Source organism: Hevea brasiliensis, chromosome 12 (assembly GCF_030052815.1).
Source record: "Hevea brasiliensis isolate MT/VB/25A 57/8 chromosome 12, ASM3005281v1, whole genome shotgun sequence".
Lineage (NCBI taxonomy): Eukaryota > Viridiplantae > Streptophyta > Magnoliopsida > Malpighiales > Euphorbiaceae > Hevea > Hevea brasiliensis.
This window is the reverse complement of record NC_079504.1, coordinates 35,959,460-35,978,412: the sequence shown is the minus strand read 5'-3', so window position 1 is coordinate 35,978,412 and position 18,953 is coordinate 35,959,460. Positions and strand designations below refer to the sequence as shown.

The 18,953-nt window shown below is 30.7% G+C and overlaps 1 protein-coding gene across 2 annotated transcripts; it reads left to right on the top strand.

Moving 5' to 3' along the window:
- The first annotated feature begins 3,477 nt into the window (after positions 1-3,477).
- On the top strand, positions 3,478-8,397 carry LOC131168749 (probable LRR receptor-like serine/threonine-protein kinase At3g47570). Of its 2 annotated transcripts, XM_058131485.1 has the most exons (3): positions 3,478-6,272; positions 6,570-7,019; positions 8,038-8,397. In XM_058131485.1, exons 1-2 carry the CDS (start codon positions 3,593-3,595, stop codon positions 7,010-7,012), a joined length of 3,123 nt encoding a protein of 1,040 aa, XP_057987468.1. In that variant the 5' UTR covers positions 3,478-3,592; the 3' UTR covers positions 7,013-7,019; positions 8,038-8,397. The 2 variants fall into 2 exon arrangements, with proteins under 2 accessions (XP_057987468.1, XP_021680753.2); XM_021825061.2 differs by lacking the exon at positions 8,038-8,397 and having other exon boundaries at positions 3,478-6,166; positions 6,570-6,731.
- The last annotated feature ends 10,556 nt before the right edge of the window (positions 8,398-18,953 follow it).

The window sequence follows — 18,953 nt, the reverse complement described above, 5'->3', positions numbered from 1 at the left end:
ATATTTATAAAATAGAGGTCAGAAATAAGACTGGATGGCACGAAGACTTAATGTCGGTTGGATTTCATTTGATGGGAGATCGGAAATGTGATCGGCTGGCGAGGTGACTCGATAATTGGTTTGAGAGATCGGCAATGAATTAAGCGACCTGGAGACTTGGTGTTGGTTTGGTCTCTTTGAAGAGAGATTGATAATGAAGTGAGCGACCTGGAGACTTGGTGCTGGGGATCGATTTCAAAGTCTGTTGATTTCGGGGATCGGCCAAAATATGGTGTCGACAGGTCTCCTTCTTTAATTTCTCTCCTTGTGATGTGATTGTCACGCTAGCTTTTTGTCTTTTCCTTAAATATTCTTGCATTCTCATAGGCATCTTACCTAATTTCTTCGAGTTCATTAAGTTATAGAAGCCTCTTTTCTCCAGTAGTTTTTAGGTCAATTGAGGGTCTGGATTGCTTAATAGGCTTTATGTTAAAGTTCAACAGGGAGGTAGCATGACTTCCCTTCTACCAAGCAAAAGGGAGTGGTTCTAATACGTGTTTTAAAGGTAGTATGGTAGCCCATAGTGCATCATCTAATTTCAGGGACCAGTCCTTCCTTGAGCGATTTACTATCTTCTCAAGTATCCTCTTCAATACCCTATTTGAGATTTCCACTTGTCCACTTGTTTTAGAGTGGTATGGTCTTGCCACTTTGTGAGTCACTACATATTTTTTGAGTAAGGCTTCAAACTTATTATTACAGAAGTGGCTTCCCTCATCACTAATGATTACACTTGGTGTGCCACATCTTATAAAGATGTACTTTTTGAGAAACTTGATGACTACCCCTGCATCATTTGTTAGTAAGGCTATTGCTTCTACCCACTTGGATACATAATTCACACCAATAAGGATATATTTCTTACCAAATGAGGATGAGAATGGACCCATGAAGTCTATACCCAAAACATTAAATAGTTTAACCTCAAGTATTCTATGGAGTGGCATCTCATTCCTTCTTGAAATATTCCCTGGTCGTTGGCATTGATTACATGTTAGCATAAAATTTCTCACAACTTTAAACAAGTTGGGCAAATAAAAACCTAATTGTAAGATTTTTGTTATTGTTTTAGAGGTGTTGAAGTGTCCTCCATAAGGTGATGAATGGCAATATTGTAACACACTTTCTACTTCCTCCTCTAGTATGCATCTTCTGATAAGTCCATCATAGCACCTTTTGTATAGCAGAGGTTCCTCCTAAGTGTAGCCCTTTATGTCATGTAAGAACTTTTTCTGTTGGTAGGACATATTTAATAGCAAAACTCTACACACAAGATAATTAACTATATCCGCATACCATGGGGGTTGAGAGATGGATAAGAGGTGCTCATCTGGAAAAGAATGATCAATGGGCAGGTCCTTAGTCAGATTTCCCTTATCTTCCTGCTTTAGCCTAGAGAAGTGCTCAGCTACCACATTCTCGATCCCCTTCTTGTCTTTAATTTCCAGGTCAAACTCTTGTAGAAGAAGAATCCACAGGATTAACCTTGGCTTCGCTTTCTTTTTGTCCAAGAGGTATCGGATAGCAATATAGTCTGTGTATACAATAACTCTAGATCCAACTAAGTAGGATCTGAATTTGTTAATTGCAATTTTATATTTTTCTATATTTTATATTCTTATAATCATATTATAAAAGTTTATTAATGATAAAATTTTTAATTAATTGCAATTTTATTTCAAGGGTAAATATATAATTTTTTTAATAGTAATTGATATAATTTTATATTTGATAATATATCATTTAAATTAGTAAATTATTTTCTATTTTCTTTAAAATTAGCTGTCATATGTCAATAAAATGATAAACATAGTAAAAAAAATATCATGTGATGATTTTTAAATTATTATTATTTAAATTCTCAAATTTTAAACATAAGAAATAATTAAAAAAATGTTTAAATTTTATAAATAATTTTTTAGTGAATAATTATTTAAATATATATCTTAATATAATCTTTAAAAAGTAATTCATCCTTTTTTCTAAACTAAGCAAAAATTAAATTAAAAAAATATTATTCTCTTGACAATTATTGTTTTTTAAGTATAAGATAAGATTTTAGTCGTTGAAATTAAAACATTTAAATAAAAATTGATTTTATTTCAAGTGTTAATATATAATTATTTTTAATAGTAATTAATATAATTTTATATTTGATAATATATCATTTATTTTGAAATTTTGAAATAAGTTGATTAATAGATTATTTTCCATTATTTTTTAAATTAATTGATTATTTCATACACCAACAAAAGGAAAAATAAAGTTAAAAACAAAACCATATATCATTTGGTATTTTTAAATTATTATTATTAAAATTATTAAATTTTGAATATAAGAAATGCGTTTTAAACTGACTATATATATATATATATATATATATATATATATATATATATATATATAATCTTTTAATAATTATTTTTAGTATAAAATAAGATTTTATTAGTTAAAGTTTAAAAAAATTAAATAAAAAATTAATTTTTAATATGATAAGCTAATTTTTTATATAAAAAATTTAAAAATAAAGATAAAACAAATACTATGCTGTATAATAATTTTTTAAGTCTTCTTATTAAGTTTGGTTGGCACACTTTTATGAAGTTATTTTGAAGAGTTATCTTTGATATATATATATATATATATATATATATAGAGAGAGAGAGAGAGAGAGAGAGAGAGAGAGAGAGAGAGAGAGAGAGAGAGAGAGAGAGAGAGAGAAATTTACTAAAAAAAAAAATATTAGGTAACTTTAATTACTTTTAACTTTTTAACTATTTTTTATTATACCTTTTACTTATCTCTCACTCTTAAATAAAAATTATTATCTATACTAATTTTGTTAAAAAAAAGTCATGTAAATATTATTATTATAGTTTTACTTGGTTTTACGTCTATCTATATAATCTTATATAAATTGTGTTTAATACATATAAAAATAAAAATTAAAATATTTAACAGTTATAAATGAAAGTTTAGAATTCGGCTAAACATAAAACATATAAGTACAGATTCCGAGATATATATATATATATATATAATAAATTTTTATAAATTTATTTAAAATAATTATATTTAAATAAAATCCTCCTACCAATAATAATTTCAATATTTAAACTCCTAATTTTAACTTTACATTACTTATTTAATCACTTACTGATTTTTTTTAATTTTATTTTATTTTAAAATCATAACATTCCTTTTTACAATTTTTTTTTTGTTAGTATGGGACAGGCACCAGATATTTTAACGCTTTTAAAGATCCAAGTGTACCTAACGCATGTTGAAATGTCAACTTTGTTTAACTAAAGTCTAATTGTTTGATTGGGATTGATCTTGACCCTTTGACACATTGCCAAATATCATTATTATCGTTTATGATTGGTATAAAAAAAAAATTATTATTATTATTATCAGTTATGAAATTTTCAACGCTGGGATTGGATTGACATCGAACTTAAAATGTTTTTCTATAGTTTTCTGCACCTCACTTTTGAGCTCACACAAGAATTCTACCAGTTGCTACCATCTGCTGCCTGCCCCTATACACAAAATGAAGTTTAGAAAGCTCAGCTTTTATACGCTAGTGTATCTGCAAGTGTTTCTTTTCTTCTCTGTTAACTTAGGATGCCTGCAAGCCAATGCTTCATCAGGAAAAGAGACTGATCAACTTGCTTTGCTCAAATTCAAACAAGGGATAACCAGTGATCCACATGGTATCTTCAACTCTTGGAATGATCCTCTCCATTTCTGCAACTGGACTGGAATCACATGTGGTCCACGCCATCAAAGAGTCACCTCCTTAGTCTTAGATGGGGAGAATCTGGTTGGTTCTATATCACCACACATTGGCAACCTCAGTTTTCTCAGGTTGATCAACCTCCAAAACAACACCTTCAATGGTGAAATTCCACAGCAAGTTGGCAAGTTATTTCGACTGCAAGAATTTCATCTTGGAAATAATTCATTACAAGGCGAAATTCCAGTCAATTTGACTCGTTGCTCCCAACTCAAGATGATATATTTACAGTGGAATAATCTCACTGGAAAAATTCCGGCAGAACTTGGCTCTCTGACAAAGCTAGAGATCATTCGACTTGGTACTAACAATCTGACAGGAGAAATTCCACCTTCTCTAGGCAACCTTTCATCACTTACAATATTTACTGCTCCATCTAATAAATTAGAGGGAAGTATTCCAAATGAGATGGGTCGATTAAAAGGCTTGAATATGTTCGCCGTTGGAGGTAATAGATTATCAGGTACAATCTCCCCATCTCTTTTCAACATCACATCTTTAAGTTATCTGCAAGTAGCGTTCAACCAACTTAGTGGAAGTCTACCTGACAGCATTTTCTTCACTCTCCCAAATCTTCAAACTTTTTACATTGGCGGAAACTATTTCTCCGGCCCAATCCCAAATTCATTGTCAAATGCATCTCAGCTTCAAATATTCGATATCTATAGAAACAATTTTGAGGGACAAGTTCCCACTAATCTTGGAAATTTACAGAGTCTCATCCTGCTAAACTTTGAGTTCAATAATCTTGGAAGTAATTCATCGAATGACTTGCTTTTCTTGACATCTTTGACAAACTGTAGTAATTTACAAAGCTTGTCTCTCTATGATAATAATTTTGGAGGTGTCTTACCAGACTCTGTAGCCAATTTTTCAACTCAATTCATTAGATTATTTGTGGGAGCAAATGAAATCACTGGAATTATTCCTGCAGCACTGGACAATCTTATCAACTTAATTGCGTTGGGTATGGGTGATAACTCTTTCACAGGTGTGATCCCCCATCAATTGGGAAAGCTTCAAAAGCTACAGTCTTTGGTTTTAAGGGGAAATAGATTATCAGGTCAAATTCCATCCTCTATAGGTAACCTTACTCAGTTGTCAATTCTGGACCTGTCAAATAACAAATTGGAAGCAAGCCTTCCTTCAAGTATTCGAAATTGCCAAAAATTGTATATTTTGGACATTTCAACGAATAGTTTCAGTGGAGAGTTACCTAGGGAAGTTTTAGGCCTTGCCTCCTTATCAAAAGGACTGTATTTATCTCATAACTCTTTCACTGGGAATTTACCAACGGAAGTGGGAACGCTTAAAAATGTAAATGTGCTAGATGTCTCAGAAAACAATCTTTCAGGTGAAATTCCGGCAACCATTGGAGATTGCTTGAGCCTAGAATATCTTTATATGCAAGGAAATTTTTTCCAAGGAACCATCCCTTCTTCTTTAGCTTCCCTTAAAGGCCTTAGAGATTTAGATCTTTCACAAAACAACCTGTCAGGACAAATTCCAAAAGATCTCCAAGAAATCCCTTATCTCCAATATTTGAATCTTTCTTTCAATGATCTTGAGGGAGAGGTACCAAAAAGAGGAGTATTTACTAATGTCAGTGCATTGTCACTGATTGGGAATAACAAGCTTTGCGGTGGTGCCCCAGAACTTGGTTTGCCGAAATGCTCCACTAGAGTCATGAAGAAATCCCATAATCTTAAGCTAGTTGTCGTAGTTGCTTGTGTGGTTCCATCTGTGATTTTAATTCTGATCATTTTTCTTATTCGCTGGATGAGAAAATTAAGAAGCAAGCCTTCTCTTGCACCATTTGAAATCAACCACCTTCTAAAGGTATCTTATAAAGACCTTTATCAAGCAACGGATGGATTCTCTTCTAGCAATTTATTTGGTTCAGGTAGCTTTGGCTCTGTGTATAAAGGATTTCTACCTCAAGTCGAAAGACCAGTAGCTGTCAAGGTTCTAAACCTTGAGCGAACAGGTGCCATTAAGAGCTTCATGGCTGAATGCAATTCGCTGGGAAATGTAAGGCATCGAAATCTTGTTAAGCTTGTAACATGTTGCTCCAGCTTAGATTACAGATCTAATGCATTCAAAGCTTTAATTTTTGAATATATGGGGAATGGAAGCCTGGAAAAGTGGCTGCATCCCTATGAAGGTGGTGAAAATCAGAAAAGAAGCTTGAACCTTCCTCAAAGACTCAATATCGCCACTGATGTAGCATCAGCATTACATTATCTACATGATCTCTGTGAAAAGCCTATCATTCATTGTGACCTGAAGCCGAGCAATATTCTTCTTGATGATGACATGGTTGCTCATGTAAGTGATTTTGGTCTTGCAAAACTCTTCACAATCAACAACGATTCATCTCTAAGTCAAACCAGCACAATTGGAATCAAAGGAACTGTTGGTTATGTTGCTCCAGGTAATTCACAACTATATAAGCCATCTTCCTATATTTTTCTTCTTTTTTGTCTACTTCTGCTTCTTCTTCTTCCTTTAATTGTCTTTTTTTTCTTTTATAATATAAAGAAAAATTGATATTTTTGTAAATTATACTTTCTTGTTTATAAATCATAGGATTAGATAAATTTCCATCAATACTGTTCTGTATCCCATCTCCTAGCCTTATTCAGTTCTGTGTAAATATACATCTGTACCAGCTCTAATCAAGAATTGTGTTCCTCATTTGTTAATTTGATTACTTTTATAATACATGTAGAATATGGAATGGGTGGTTTAGCATCGAAAGAAGGAGATATTTATAGCTATGGGATTCTTGTATTGGAGATGTTCTCAGAAAGAAGACCAACTGATGAAATGTTCAAAGAAGGATTAAGTCTCCATGATTATGTAAAGGAAGCATTGCCAAAAAGACTTTTACAAATTGTAGATCCAACCCTTCTTTCTAGAGAAATAGTAAATGGAGAATATAAAGACGATGAAACAGTGGAAGCAGAGGAAAGCAATCACCATGAGAACTTGAGCCAAGTTGTAGCAAATGCGAGGCAATGCCTAGTTTCAATATTTGAAATTGGAGTTGCATGTTCAATGGAGTCACCCATGGAACGAATGAATATGGCAAATGTCATAAGGAAGTTGCATTTGATAAAAGAAAACTTTTCTAAATATTCAGATGCCCGAAGCAGACCAAATGGAGGGTAATTGATAGGTAACTCCAGTATCCTACAACTTCTAGTTTGTTTAACACGTCTTAATTTCTGCATATTTTTTAAATTATATCCTATATTCTAATTTTATTAATTTAGTTAATAACTTATTGATTTTCTTTCTATGGGCTTTTTTTTAATTAAACTAAAATCTATTTTGACAGTAAATTCTACAATAAATTCAAAGCATGTGCTCCTTCACTCGCATAGATGAACCTACTTTTCATGATTTATAAAATGGCTCACATTTATGTAAGGAGTAGTAAAATTTAGTGCTTTGAGTCCACCCCATAATTTCTCCATTTTGACATGTATTAAAGTTATAAAATAACTTATTTTAGTATTGTTTCATACTCCCATGAACTTTCCTCTATATCTTGATGGCAACATGATCATTTTTTTTTTACTTGACTTGAACGACAAATGCTTATCGTTTTAAGGTAACTCAAATTGAATAAATGGGCAAATTATAGGATGCACTCATTACTCACAAAAAAAATTATTTATTTTAAGAATGCAGGATCTATAACTCTTGTGAGGGTGTACATTCATTGGGAATAGTCAATAATTTACTAAATAAATGTCCACTTCTCTAGTTGTGATCTATCCAAATCTTTCTTAACTATTCTCAATTTTTATCTTTGTTATTGTTTTTGTTTTTCCTCAATGTATTAATTTTTGTGCTAATAAATTGATGCTTTATTGAAACAAATTGTAGATTTATCAATTTTATTGGTCACCGAACTGTAATTTGTATGAACTTTAATTTAGGGTATCCCTTGGCCAAACCCATCCAGCTAGCCCTTTCATAAGGTCTTTGATTAAGACTGAATATTTCCCTGCATGTTGCATAGTTTTTTTTTTTTTTTTTTTAATTATTATCGTATAAAATTGTAAGGTGTCATTTTGTTACTTGATTGCACTTTTAAATTTGTATTCTTCTCAAATCTCCAGCTACTGTAGAGTGTTTTTTCTCAATTTGTTGTATTAATGTGCAATGTGCAAAACTTGTTTTTGTAGGGATTGATTTTCTTTTACTGAAGTTTGATAGCGCGGTTCGTTCCTCCAGTGAAATTTGTGGTTCAGGTTCTCTGTGTTCATCATAGCAGATGTTGGATTTTCAAGCCAACTATAGAAGATTCAAATAATTGTGTCGCCACTTTTCAGTTCTACGTAATTTGATTTTACTTACGATCCAATTGTTTATTTAAATAGGATTTCATACAAGATCAATGAACTTGTTTATGTTGTGATTGTATGTTCTAAGTCTGGTCTTAAGAGACAGGTCCCATCCTCTCTAAATTATTTCTATCAGTTGAATTTGTTGAATAAAATCATTATCTGTTTATTTAAGAAAAATGTATTCTTATTGGTTCTACATTTTAAAATTTTATTTGCAATTTTAATACATAAAATTTTACATTAAAATTGTTTTTAGTGGACTATATACTTTAAAAAAAAATATATGGCGGTGAAATCATATTTCTAAATTCTCATGAAATGGTGATAGGTATGCAATGACTTGAAAGAACATATAATAGTTAGATGGCCAATTAGATAATAATAAGAAGAAAAAAAGTTAAATATTTTTCTCATTGAGCAATTATATTCAAATATTCTAATTTCAGACCACATATCTCAACATCTAAGATAAGGAAAAATTATAGCCAAACCTTATTGATATAACATATTTTTAGGTTATCTGTTGATTGTAGTCCTAATTAACTCCTTATAAATTAAAAAAAAATAAAAAAATAAAAAAGATTAGCAACCGACCGAATCGGTTACTAATCCATTAAAATTGGTTGCTAATCGATTTAGCAACCGATTCAGTTAGTTGCAATTAGCAACCAACAACCAAATCAGTTACTAAATTAATTAAACTTAAAAAAAATAAATGTTTGGTAAAAAAACTATCGATTGCTAGTAGCAACTGATTTAGCAATTAAAATTTCTAATAGTAGACATAATCAGTTACAAAAAAATTTAATATCTTTAATTTTATAATTTTGTAACCATTTTATAAATCAATTGCTATTTACAAATAATTTAACGACCGAAAGTTGATTGCTAATTTTAAAAAATTATAAAAAAATAAATTTTCAATTCAAATAATTAAATTTTTCAAAAATTACTAAAATAATAAATTATTATTGAAAATTTGTACTAAAAATGAATATAAAAATATTATAAAAAAATTACTAATAATAACTATTATCAAATATGTTAACAAAAAATTAAATATAAAAACATATTTATAAGACAAATTACTAAAAAAAATTACCATATATATATATTACAATAAAAAAAATATTAAAAATTAATACTACAAATAACTTACTAACAAAAAAAATATTTTACAAAAAATTTTATTTTGTACAAAAGAAAAATAAATTAAATAAAAAATATGAGAAAAAAAAAGATGAAGAAGGAAAAAGATGAGAAAGAAAAAGATAATAAAGAAAATAGATTATAAAAAAAAAAGATGATAAAGAAAATAAATGAGAAAGAAAAAGATGATGAAGAAGAAAATATAAGAGAAAGAAAAAGAAGAAGAAGAAAATATACGAGAAAAAAAATAATGAAGAAAATAGATAAAAAGGAATGTTAAAAAAAATATGTTAGAAAAGAAAAGATGATAAATAAAAAAGATGAGAATGAAAAAGAAGATGAAGAAAATGAGAGAAAAGTGAAGAAAGAAAGAAAAAATGAATAGTAGGAAAAAAAAATAAGTAGTGGAAAAAGAAAATGAGTAATAGTTTATATAAATGAAATAATAACCAATTTTAGCAACCGATTAATTTCTTTTAAAATTTGGAAAGGAATTCTTGGAGGGAAAATTTTGCAATCAATTCGTAATTGTTACAAAATCGATTACTAATAGTAACCGATTTCAATCGGTTGTACAAATCAATTGGTAATAGCAATCAATTTACAAATCTGTTATAAATCAAAATAAATAAATAAATAATGAGCCAAAAAATTTTAGAGAAAAAAAATCGATTATTAATAATAACTAATTTTAATCAATTGCAAAAATGGATTGTTGTTAGCAACCGATTCACAAATTGGTTGTAAATCAAAAAAGGAAAATAAAAAAATTGGACAAGAATTTTTAATTAGTAAAATCAATTACAAAATCAATTGCAAAAATCAGTTGCTATTAGCAATTGATCGTAAATCAATTGCAAATTAAAAAAAAATTAGACAGAATTTTTGGAAAAAAAAAAATTTAGCAACCGATTTACAATTGATTGTAAAAATCGGTCACTAATAGCAATCAATAAGGAATCGATTGTAAATAACAATTGATTTTAGCAATCAATTATAAATCAGTTGCTGATTTTTGCAACTGATTACAAATCTGTTGATAAATATGGAGTCAATAAGAAAAAAATTTTAATTTAGTAATTGATTCCCTAATCGGTTGCTATTAGCAATCAATTTTAAAATTAGTTGCTATTAGTAACAAATTTTAGTAATCTATTTTTTAATCTGTTACTATAGCAACCGATTTCGTATATTTAATATTTTTCTAATATCGATTAATAATTAATTTAGAAATCAATTAAATCGGTTACAATTAGGAACTAATTTTAGCAACTAATTATAAATCGGTTGCTAATAATAACCGATTTAGTAACAAATTCTTGAATTGATTGTTAAATTTTTTTAAAATTAATTATTTTACTAAAAAATTTAAAATCATAAATCGATTACAAAATTAATTGCTAATAATAATCGATTTCAGTCAGTTGCAATAATTGGTTGCAAAACTTTTTTTTTTTTTATATAGTGACATATCAAAAAAAACTAAGCAATGTGCAGAACTTGCTTCTCATGCTACTATATAAATGTCCAACTCTTTGCATCCATATGATATCTTGTTGTTTCATCAAGTTTCAATTTATTTTAATTCTCTAATAAATAGGTTCCTTGTTAATCAAAAAATAAAAATTCCTATATAAGTGAATTGCAAATCTTACCCAAGAATATTCTTGAAGTATGGTTTTAGCTCAAAAGAGGCAAGTCTTTTGATTTGTAATTTTGTCATTCAAAAATTGCTTTTAATATACAGTTTCCAGATAATACTACAAATGTGACACCCCTTATCCGTCTACAGTGTAGCCGAGAAAGATGTGCCACATTCGGTACCAGAGCACCCTATCTTATCTTATCATGTACATTGTTAATTTAAACTCTATTTATTAATATTATCCATGGTGTGGAAATTTTTTTTTTAATCAACTTATTTATTTTTATGGAGACCCGAACAGAGTCCCTTCTATTTTATTAACGTTTGGCGAGTTTTACTATTCACCTGTTAAAATAATTCATATTTATTCCATCTTCTTATATGTCATGTCATTCAATAATAATCATATAAATGTCAAGAAATATAGAAATTTCACTCATATCAAATCATGTACAATATTTACAATTTATTTACAATTCAAAATGATTTATATCCTGCACTTATATACAGTGAACAAAAAGGTACAAAACTAGATATACATGGGCCCTACCCAAAACTGACTGTAGAGGTGACTAGTAGATCTACACAAATCTCTGTTAGAGCACTAATGTTATGGCTGTTGCTTCTGCGACTGATCTCTAATACCTACGCAATGGAACACCAATGCGCTAAGCGAATTGCTTAGTGGTGCATAAATTCAAATAAAAATAGCAGAATAATTAAAATAACTATTCTAAGTGTAATTTTCATAAATTTTGAGTTATTGATGTATTAACTAAACTTTGGAGCAATTTAAAGTTATCGGGATCTTTTCTGTTTACTTATTCCATATTCGGTCTTGTTTAATTCATATCAATGCCCAAGTAACCTATAACAGACTATAAAGGCTGGATGCACGAGAGCATACTAGATAGACAGCTATATGTCTAACATGTATACATCTGTCATGTCTGGCACAAGGCTAGCGGGCAAGCATAATAGCCAGAAATTAAAATAGGCACAATGGCCAACAAGTAGGCATAAAGCCTGTAGAACAGCCATATTAGACATAAATTTTCTATCAATGATTATTCATATGGGTAGTACTGCTATCTGTAGTTCCTAATTAGTATACCAATTGATCCAAGCTATATACACAAGTCTATGTATACATTCGGCAATTTAGTGTAGTTATGTGGTCAATAAATTATTTTGGTTAATTTCATATTATGTAACAAGTCAATTTAATAACCTTTCTCAAAGTCTAGATTTGGTGCCCTAAATTCATCTAGCAAATTGATTAAAATGTAGCCACTGTTTGGCCACACTTCCTTCATGGAAGTTGTTCATCTATGTCTTATCTTTGTTTTCCTTTTTGAGTCATGTCATTTGGAGTTTTAGAACTCAAGTTATGGTTAAATAACCAAAACTGGTTCATTGCCTCATTCTGGTTCCAAAACCAGACAGATTCTAGAGTCTAAATTTTTCTAATTATTTGGGCATATTATAGCTATTTTTTGTTAGTAGTATGCCCTAGAGCATATCATTTAGTATGTATCTTGTACATATTTTTATTAATAAAAGGCATTTCCACTTTTCCGTTTACATAATATATTTATGTGTAATAGAAAAGGTCCATTGATATTTTGTTAGAAATATTATTCTTAAGTTGTTAAGAATATGAGTGACAATATTTCTAGCACAAAGTATCATAAATAGGTTCACAATCGAGGATACTTCATAATAAGGACATGACTTATCCAGAAAGATTGTATTCATGTTTGTTACCAAGTTATTTATATGAGATATAAATAAGATGGAATGGTGAGTCTCATGCCATATGACAAACATGATAGGCACTTATAAATGATAAGTAGGCTGAACCAGTGACACTTATGACAAGCACATGGAGTTTACTCTTGTCAATATTTTGTCATAAATCATATCAGTGCATATAACCTTTAGACTTGAGATAGCACAGTTATCTTGTATATAGGTAGTTTGAGTTTGATACTGCTTTCATACTTGTATTATGTATGGGTATATGGGCATGTGTTGGCTCCTACTAGTTATATATGGAGGTAGGTGTTGATCAAGATGGAATCTGTTCCTCTAAGTAAATAGAGATAAAATCCTATGTTCATTTAATTGTTCTTGATGTTTTAAGTTCCTAGCCAGGACAGATAGATTTATTCAGAAAAGAGTTTCTGATGAGAAAATCTTTTTAATCAAGAACTGGAATTAAAAGAGAACATAATATTCATAGCAAATGGAGTTTGACATAAACCATGACTCCAGCTTGAGTTGGAATTTTGTAACAGAGAGATTCTAGTGCATGTTAACATATGATTATAGGTTCATTTAAGGTAAACCTTATTACTAATTGGGTAGCCATGGCATGCTATGCTAGGTGTTAACCATGGTCTATGAGGTTCATAAAATGATTTAGAGAAATCATTTATGGTAAGAAAGAGTTCTGATGATATTAAGAGTTGATGTCATGTCTCATTGCCAATTACTGATGAGCCTAGTAAGTCACATACATACACAAGTTATCACCTATTTAAATATGATTTAATTAATTAATTAAAGAGTTTAATTGATTAATTAAGTAGGTTTGTTTTGCAATTAAATTGCAAAGTCCCTAGCATGACTTGAAACCAAATCTAGATTATTGGATGTATAATATAAGTTAAATTTATATTTAAAGTGTTTAAATATGAATTTAATTAATGAGAAATTAATTAATAGAGATTAATTAATTAATTTATATTTGATATAAATTAATTAAAAGAAGAGAAATAATTATTTTGGGTTGAGAACTCAAAATTAAGACACAGGGGCATTTTGGTCATTTCACAGTGTGACACGTGGCACCATGAGATGGTGACACATGGGATTACACATAAGCTTGCCAAATGTTTTTTAATCATGTAAGATGATTAAAATCAAGATTAAATATAGGTTTGACACTTGGCACAATGTAATTGGGTCACTTAAACCTAGAGCTAATCAAAGGGTGACATGTGGCAAGGGTTTAATGTGTTAACCTAGCTATTTAAGTGTTGTTATGAAAAGAAAAGCAACCAGCAGCCACTCCTCTCCTTTGTCATGCCACTTTGAGGCTTTTCATCTATTCTTCTTCATCTCTCATCAATTCAAAGAGATTAGCCATCAATCTCTTGAATTAAGAACACTAGAAATTGTTTCTAGTGTCCTGTTTACATCTCTAATCTCTTAAAAGGCAGAACTTGAATTTCTAATTAATAGAAAAAGCTTTAGAAGCTGTTCAAGGGCTGCCATAGGTGTTCTTGGTGTGGACAAGCTAGAGGGACAACATCTGGTGTCCTGAAGACGAATCTCAAAGGCGCAGACACGCTGCAGTGCATCAAGAGGTTAGTGTAATCGTTCTTGATTTAATCTAGGGTTCTAAAATTAATCTGATTAATTTTAAAATCTTAAATGGCAAATACAGATCCAAAAACATATTAAAAGAGTTTTAATATATTATTTATCATTGAAATCAAATAGATAAAAATAAATCTTGCATGATGCATGTGACCCTAGGTGAAAATTTTTGAATTCAATGGTATAAACTTGTGTTTTTCACGCTTCCATTCCTTCAATTGGTATCAGAGCCACTATATTTGCCATTTAGATTGTTGATTATATGATTTAATTGTGTGATTTGATCATGAGATGATTGATCCATTGCTGGTTGCAATGGATGTGTGGCGGCACACATGGTGAAGCCACCATTGGTGGCGACAACAAAGGTTCTTCAAGGTAGCGCAAGGTTTGCTTTTTAATTTACAATTTTTGTATGATCTAAAAGCTCATCGTATGTCTAATTAAATTGTTTAATTAGAATTTTAATCACACAATTAAATTATGATTCAAATCAGAATTTTAAAAATTGTTTGAATGTGATTCAAATCTGAATTTTTAAAGTTATTTGAATCATATTTAAATCTGATTTTTTAAAATTGATTGAATAAAATTCAAATCTGATTTTTTAAAAAATATTTGAATGTGATTCAAATCTGAATTTTTAAAGTTGTTTGAATGTGATTCAAATCTGAATTTTAAATTTATTTGAATGAGATTCAAATCTGAATTTTTAAATTTATTTGAATCATATTCAAATCTGAATTTTTAAGTTTAATATGAGATATTCAATTTAATTTAAGTATGTATGTTTTATTTAATTGTTAAATAGTGATATGCATGATGGATGATCATGGACTATAAAAGATCAATGTGATTGGATTTATTTCTTTTATGTTTCTTTGGGATTGTAAATTAATTAATTTATTTTAATTTATTTTGAGCATGTATTATTAAGTTTGTAATAATTTTTGGGTTGTAATTTCATTTATTTAAGTTCTTGTAAATTCGCCTTAGTATGCCAAGGATTACTATGTAATATTGGATTGCAAGAAGTTCAAGGAGGTCAAGAGCATTGGTGGGACCAGTGGGAGGAATTCAAGATCAAGTGTTGATTATGTACTCCTTCAGCAACTCTTGTAAAATGAATGAATGAATGAAATGCACCTAGAAATGCCCTGATTCAATTCTTGGTGGCTCAGAATTGAATTCCTTAGAAAGTCCATGATCATACCATATTTACTGCTTATCCATGAATGCATGAGATGTATGGGAATGTATACAATTATATGAAATATGCATGCTAAATGGATAATGTGCAAAGTAAAACCTTAATAGTAATTAGAATGACCATAAAATCTTCCAAACAAATGATTAAGTTGGAAATGCTATAATTAAAGTAATTATAACATAGGCCCTCCATTGGGGCAATTATTTTAAGAAATTTTAAATAGTTGCATAAGATGCAATTAATTTAAGAGATTTTCTTAAGAATAATTGTTAAGCATGAGATGTTGTAAATATGTAAATGGTTTAGTGGCCAATATTGGATGTACCTAAGGACATTAAAATTATTTGCATAATTACTGCCTCAATGGGATCAACTTAACTAATGCAAGATAAGTCAATAATGGATGTACCTGAGATTTTGAGTATTAGGGGCTAGGTAAAGGATTAAACCTCACATGAAATGTGATGGGCAAGGAGTTGCTCACTTATAGTTTATTGTAATTCCAATAATGGATGTACCTGACGATGATCAATAGAATTATAAGAATTCAATCACCCACTAGAAATCCATCCAACTAGGATTTCCGTTTTCTACTTTGGAAGTGTAGGATTCGCTAAGTTAGTGGGAGGACCAATTTGATTAAAAGACCATAATCATTTTAGTTAATTATATGATACATTTACTAATTAATCTGGTTATTTTCTGCAGTTAATTTTCTGATAAAAATAAGCACAAAACAACCACCACCATCCAATATCCTTGCAAGCATACTTGATCACAATAGGTTGACAGGACCTAATCTGTCTGATTGGCTAAGAAATTTGAAACTTGTCCTGAACCTTAAACATATAGGATATGTTCTAGATTCAAATGTTCCTGGTCCCTTACCTCCAGAGGCCACACAAGAGGAACATGAAACTTTGGACAAGTGGAAGGAGCATGATATGAGAGCTAAGTGTTACATGCTTGCTTCCATGAGTAATGAGTTACAGAAGCAACATGAGAACATGCAGAGTGCAAGTGAGATCCTCCTTCACCTACAAGAGTTGTATGGTGAGCACAAAGAGAATGCTAGGTATGAGATATCTAGACAGCTATTCCGTATGAGGATGTCTGAGGGATAGAATGTTGGGGATCATGTCCACAAGATGATTCGGCTGATTGAGCAGTTGGAACATCTTAACTTCAACATGGATTTCCAACTACAGACGGATTTGATCCTTCAGTCCCTTCCTGAGTCTTTTGGGAATTTTGTGACAAATTTCCATATGACTAAACAGGAATGCACCTTAGCTGGTTTACTCAACATGCTGGTTATTGCCCAAAAGAATATGCCAGGCAATAAAGGAAAAGAGGTAGCTTTGGTTGCATATTCTTCTGCTGAAAAGTCCAACAAGAAGAAGGGCAATAAGAAAAAGAAACCTCAGATTCCTGGTCCTTCCAAGAAAATAGCTAAACATAAAAGGAAGACTAAAGCTGATGGAGGCAAAGGAAAGTGTTTCCACTACCAAAAGGATGGGCCTTTGGAAAAGGCGCCTGAGTATCTTGCTTCTCTGAAGGACAAGAAGGATACACCTTCGGAGGGTATGTCCATATCTTGTTATTTAGATTCTGATGATACTCATAGTTCATCTACAGCTTGGGTTTTAGATACTGGTGCTAGTTCTCACATTTCTAATGATATGCAGGAACTAGCAAACAAGATGCGACTTGCGTTCTCAAGATATTAGAGTCGGATTGGCAATGGCTCAATTTGAAGCTTTAGCCATAGGATCTAAATCTTTTTACATGTTTGGACATGTTTTGTGTTTGGATAATATTTTATATGTACCTGATGCTTTTAAGAACATCATTTCTTTATCTAGTTTGACTAGAAATGGCTATGAATTTCAGTTCACAGATGATGTTTGCAATATTTATTTTGGAAATAAATATGTTGGTTCAGGTTATATGAATGATGGTCTTTATTATTTGGATAATAATGATAAACACAAATTGAATGCAAGTGATCTAAAAGAATGCAATGCCATGGTGAAAACCAACTCAAGTTCAAAATATATTTGGTACTTAAGGTTATGTCATGTTGCAGAAGATAGGATTGCAAAACTGGAGAAAATGGGGATTTTATCCTCATTGGGCTCTGAGCCTACTCCAACTTGTGAATCTTGCCTTCAGGGCAAAATGACTAGATCACCCTTTGTTGGACAAGGGCTAAGAGCTGAAAATATTTTGGAGCTAATATATAGTGATGTATGTGGTCCATTTAAAGAAATGGCTAGAGGGGGCTTTCATTATTTTATTACCTTTACTGATGATAAATCAAGATTTGGGTATTTGTATTTGATGAAATACAAACATGAATCCTTTGAAAAGTTTAAAGAATTTAAATCTGAAGTAGAAAATCAAACAGGAAAGAGTATTAAAGCTCTTCGATCAGATCGTGGAGGTGAATATTTAAATCGAATTTGATGAATACTTGAGAGAGCATGGCATTGTTTCTCAGTTGACTCCTCCAGGAACGCCACAGCTGAATGGTGTATCTGAAAGGAGAAATCGTACCCTATTGGATATGGTACGTAGTATGATGAGCTATACTGATATGCCAATCTTCTTTTGGGGATTTGCATTAGAATGAGCTTTGTATATTCTGAATAAGATTCCATCAAAATCAGTTTCTTTCACACCTTATGAGATATGGCATGGAAGAAAACCAAGTCTTAAGCATCTTAAGATTTGGGGTTGTCCAGCTTATATCAAAAAGCTGAACACTGATAAATTGGAGACCAGATCAGAAAAAGGTCGATTTGTTGGATATCCAAAAGATAGTTTTAGATATTATTTTTATTTGCCTACTTCACAAAAGGTTGTGATAAGTAGAGATGCCACATTTCTTGAACAACAATTTGTTCAAGAAGGAAGCAAAGGAAGGCAAATAGAGTTAGAATTGGAGAATTCTGACCAACCAACAGATCAGATGGATATAGATCCATCTAGTCAACCTATACCCGTTGATGAAACATCTACAGCTGTTCCTCGTAGAACAACTAGGGTATCTCACCACTAGTGAGATATGGTTTTCTTCATGAAGAAGAACAAGAGTTGTCTACTCATGAAGAAGTAGATCATGGAGATGATCCACTTACTTATGAAGAAGCTATATCAGATATAGACTCTTCAAAATGGATTGATGCTATGAAATCCGAGATTGATTCCATGTATAAGAATCAAGTTTGGGATCTTGTTGACCCACCTGAAGGTATTGTACCTATAGGGAACAAATGGGTTTTTAAGAAGAAAATTGGTTCTAATGGAAAGGTAGAGACCTATAAGGCAAGGCTAGTAGTGAAAGGGTTTCACCAAAGG

Excerpts from the sequence above, each read along its gene's own strand:
- LOC131168749 (XM_058131485.1), top strand. The coding sequence starts at position 3,593 with ATGAAGTTTAGAAAGCTCAGCTTTTATACGCTAGTGTATCTGCAAGTG. Across the intron at positions 6,273-6,569 it reads TGTTGGTTATGTTGCTCCAG|AATATGGAATGGGTGGTTTA; the intron begins GTAATTCACAAC and ends TAATACATGTAG.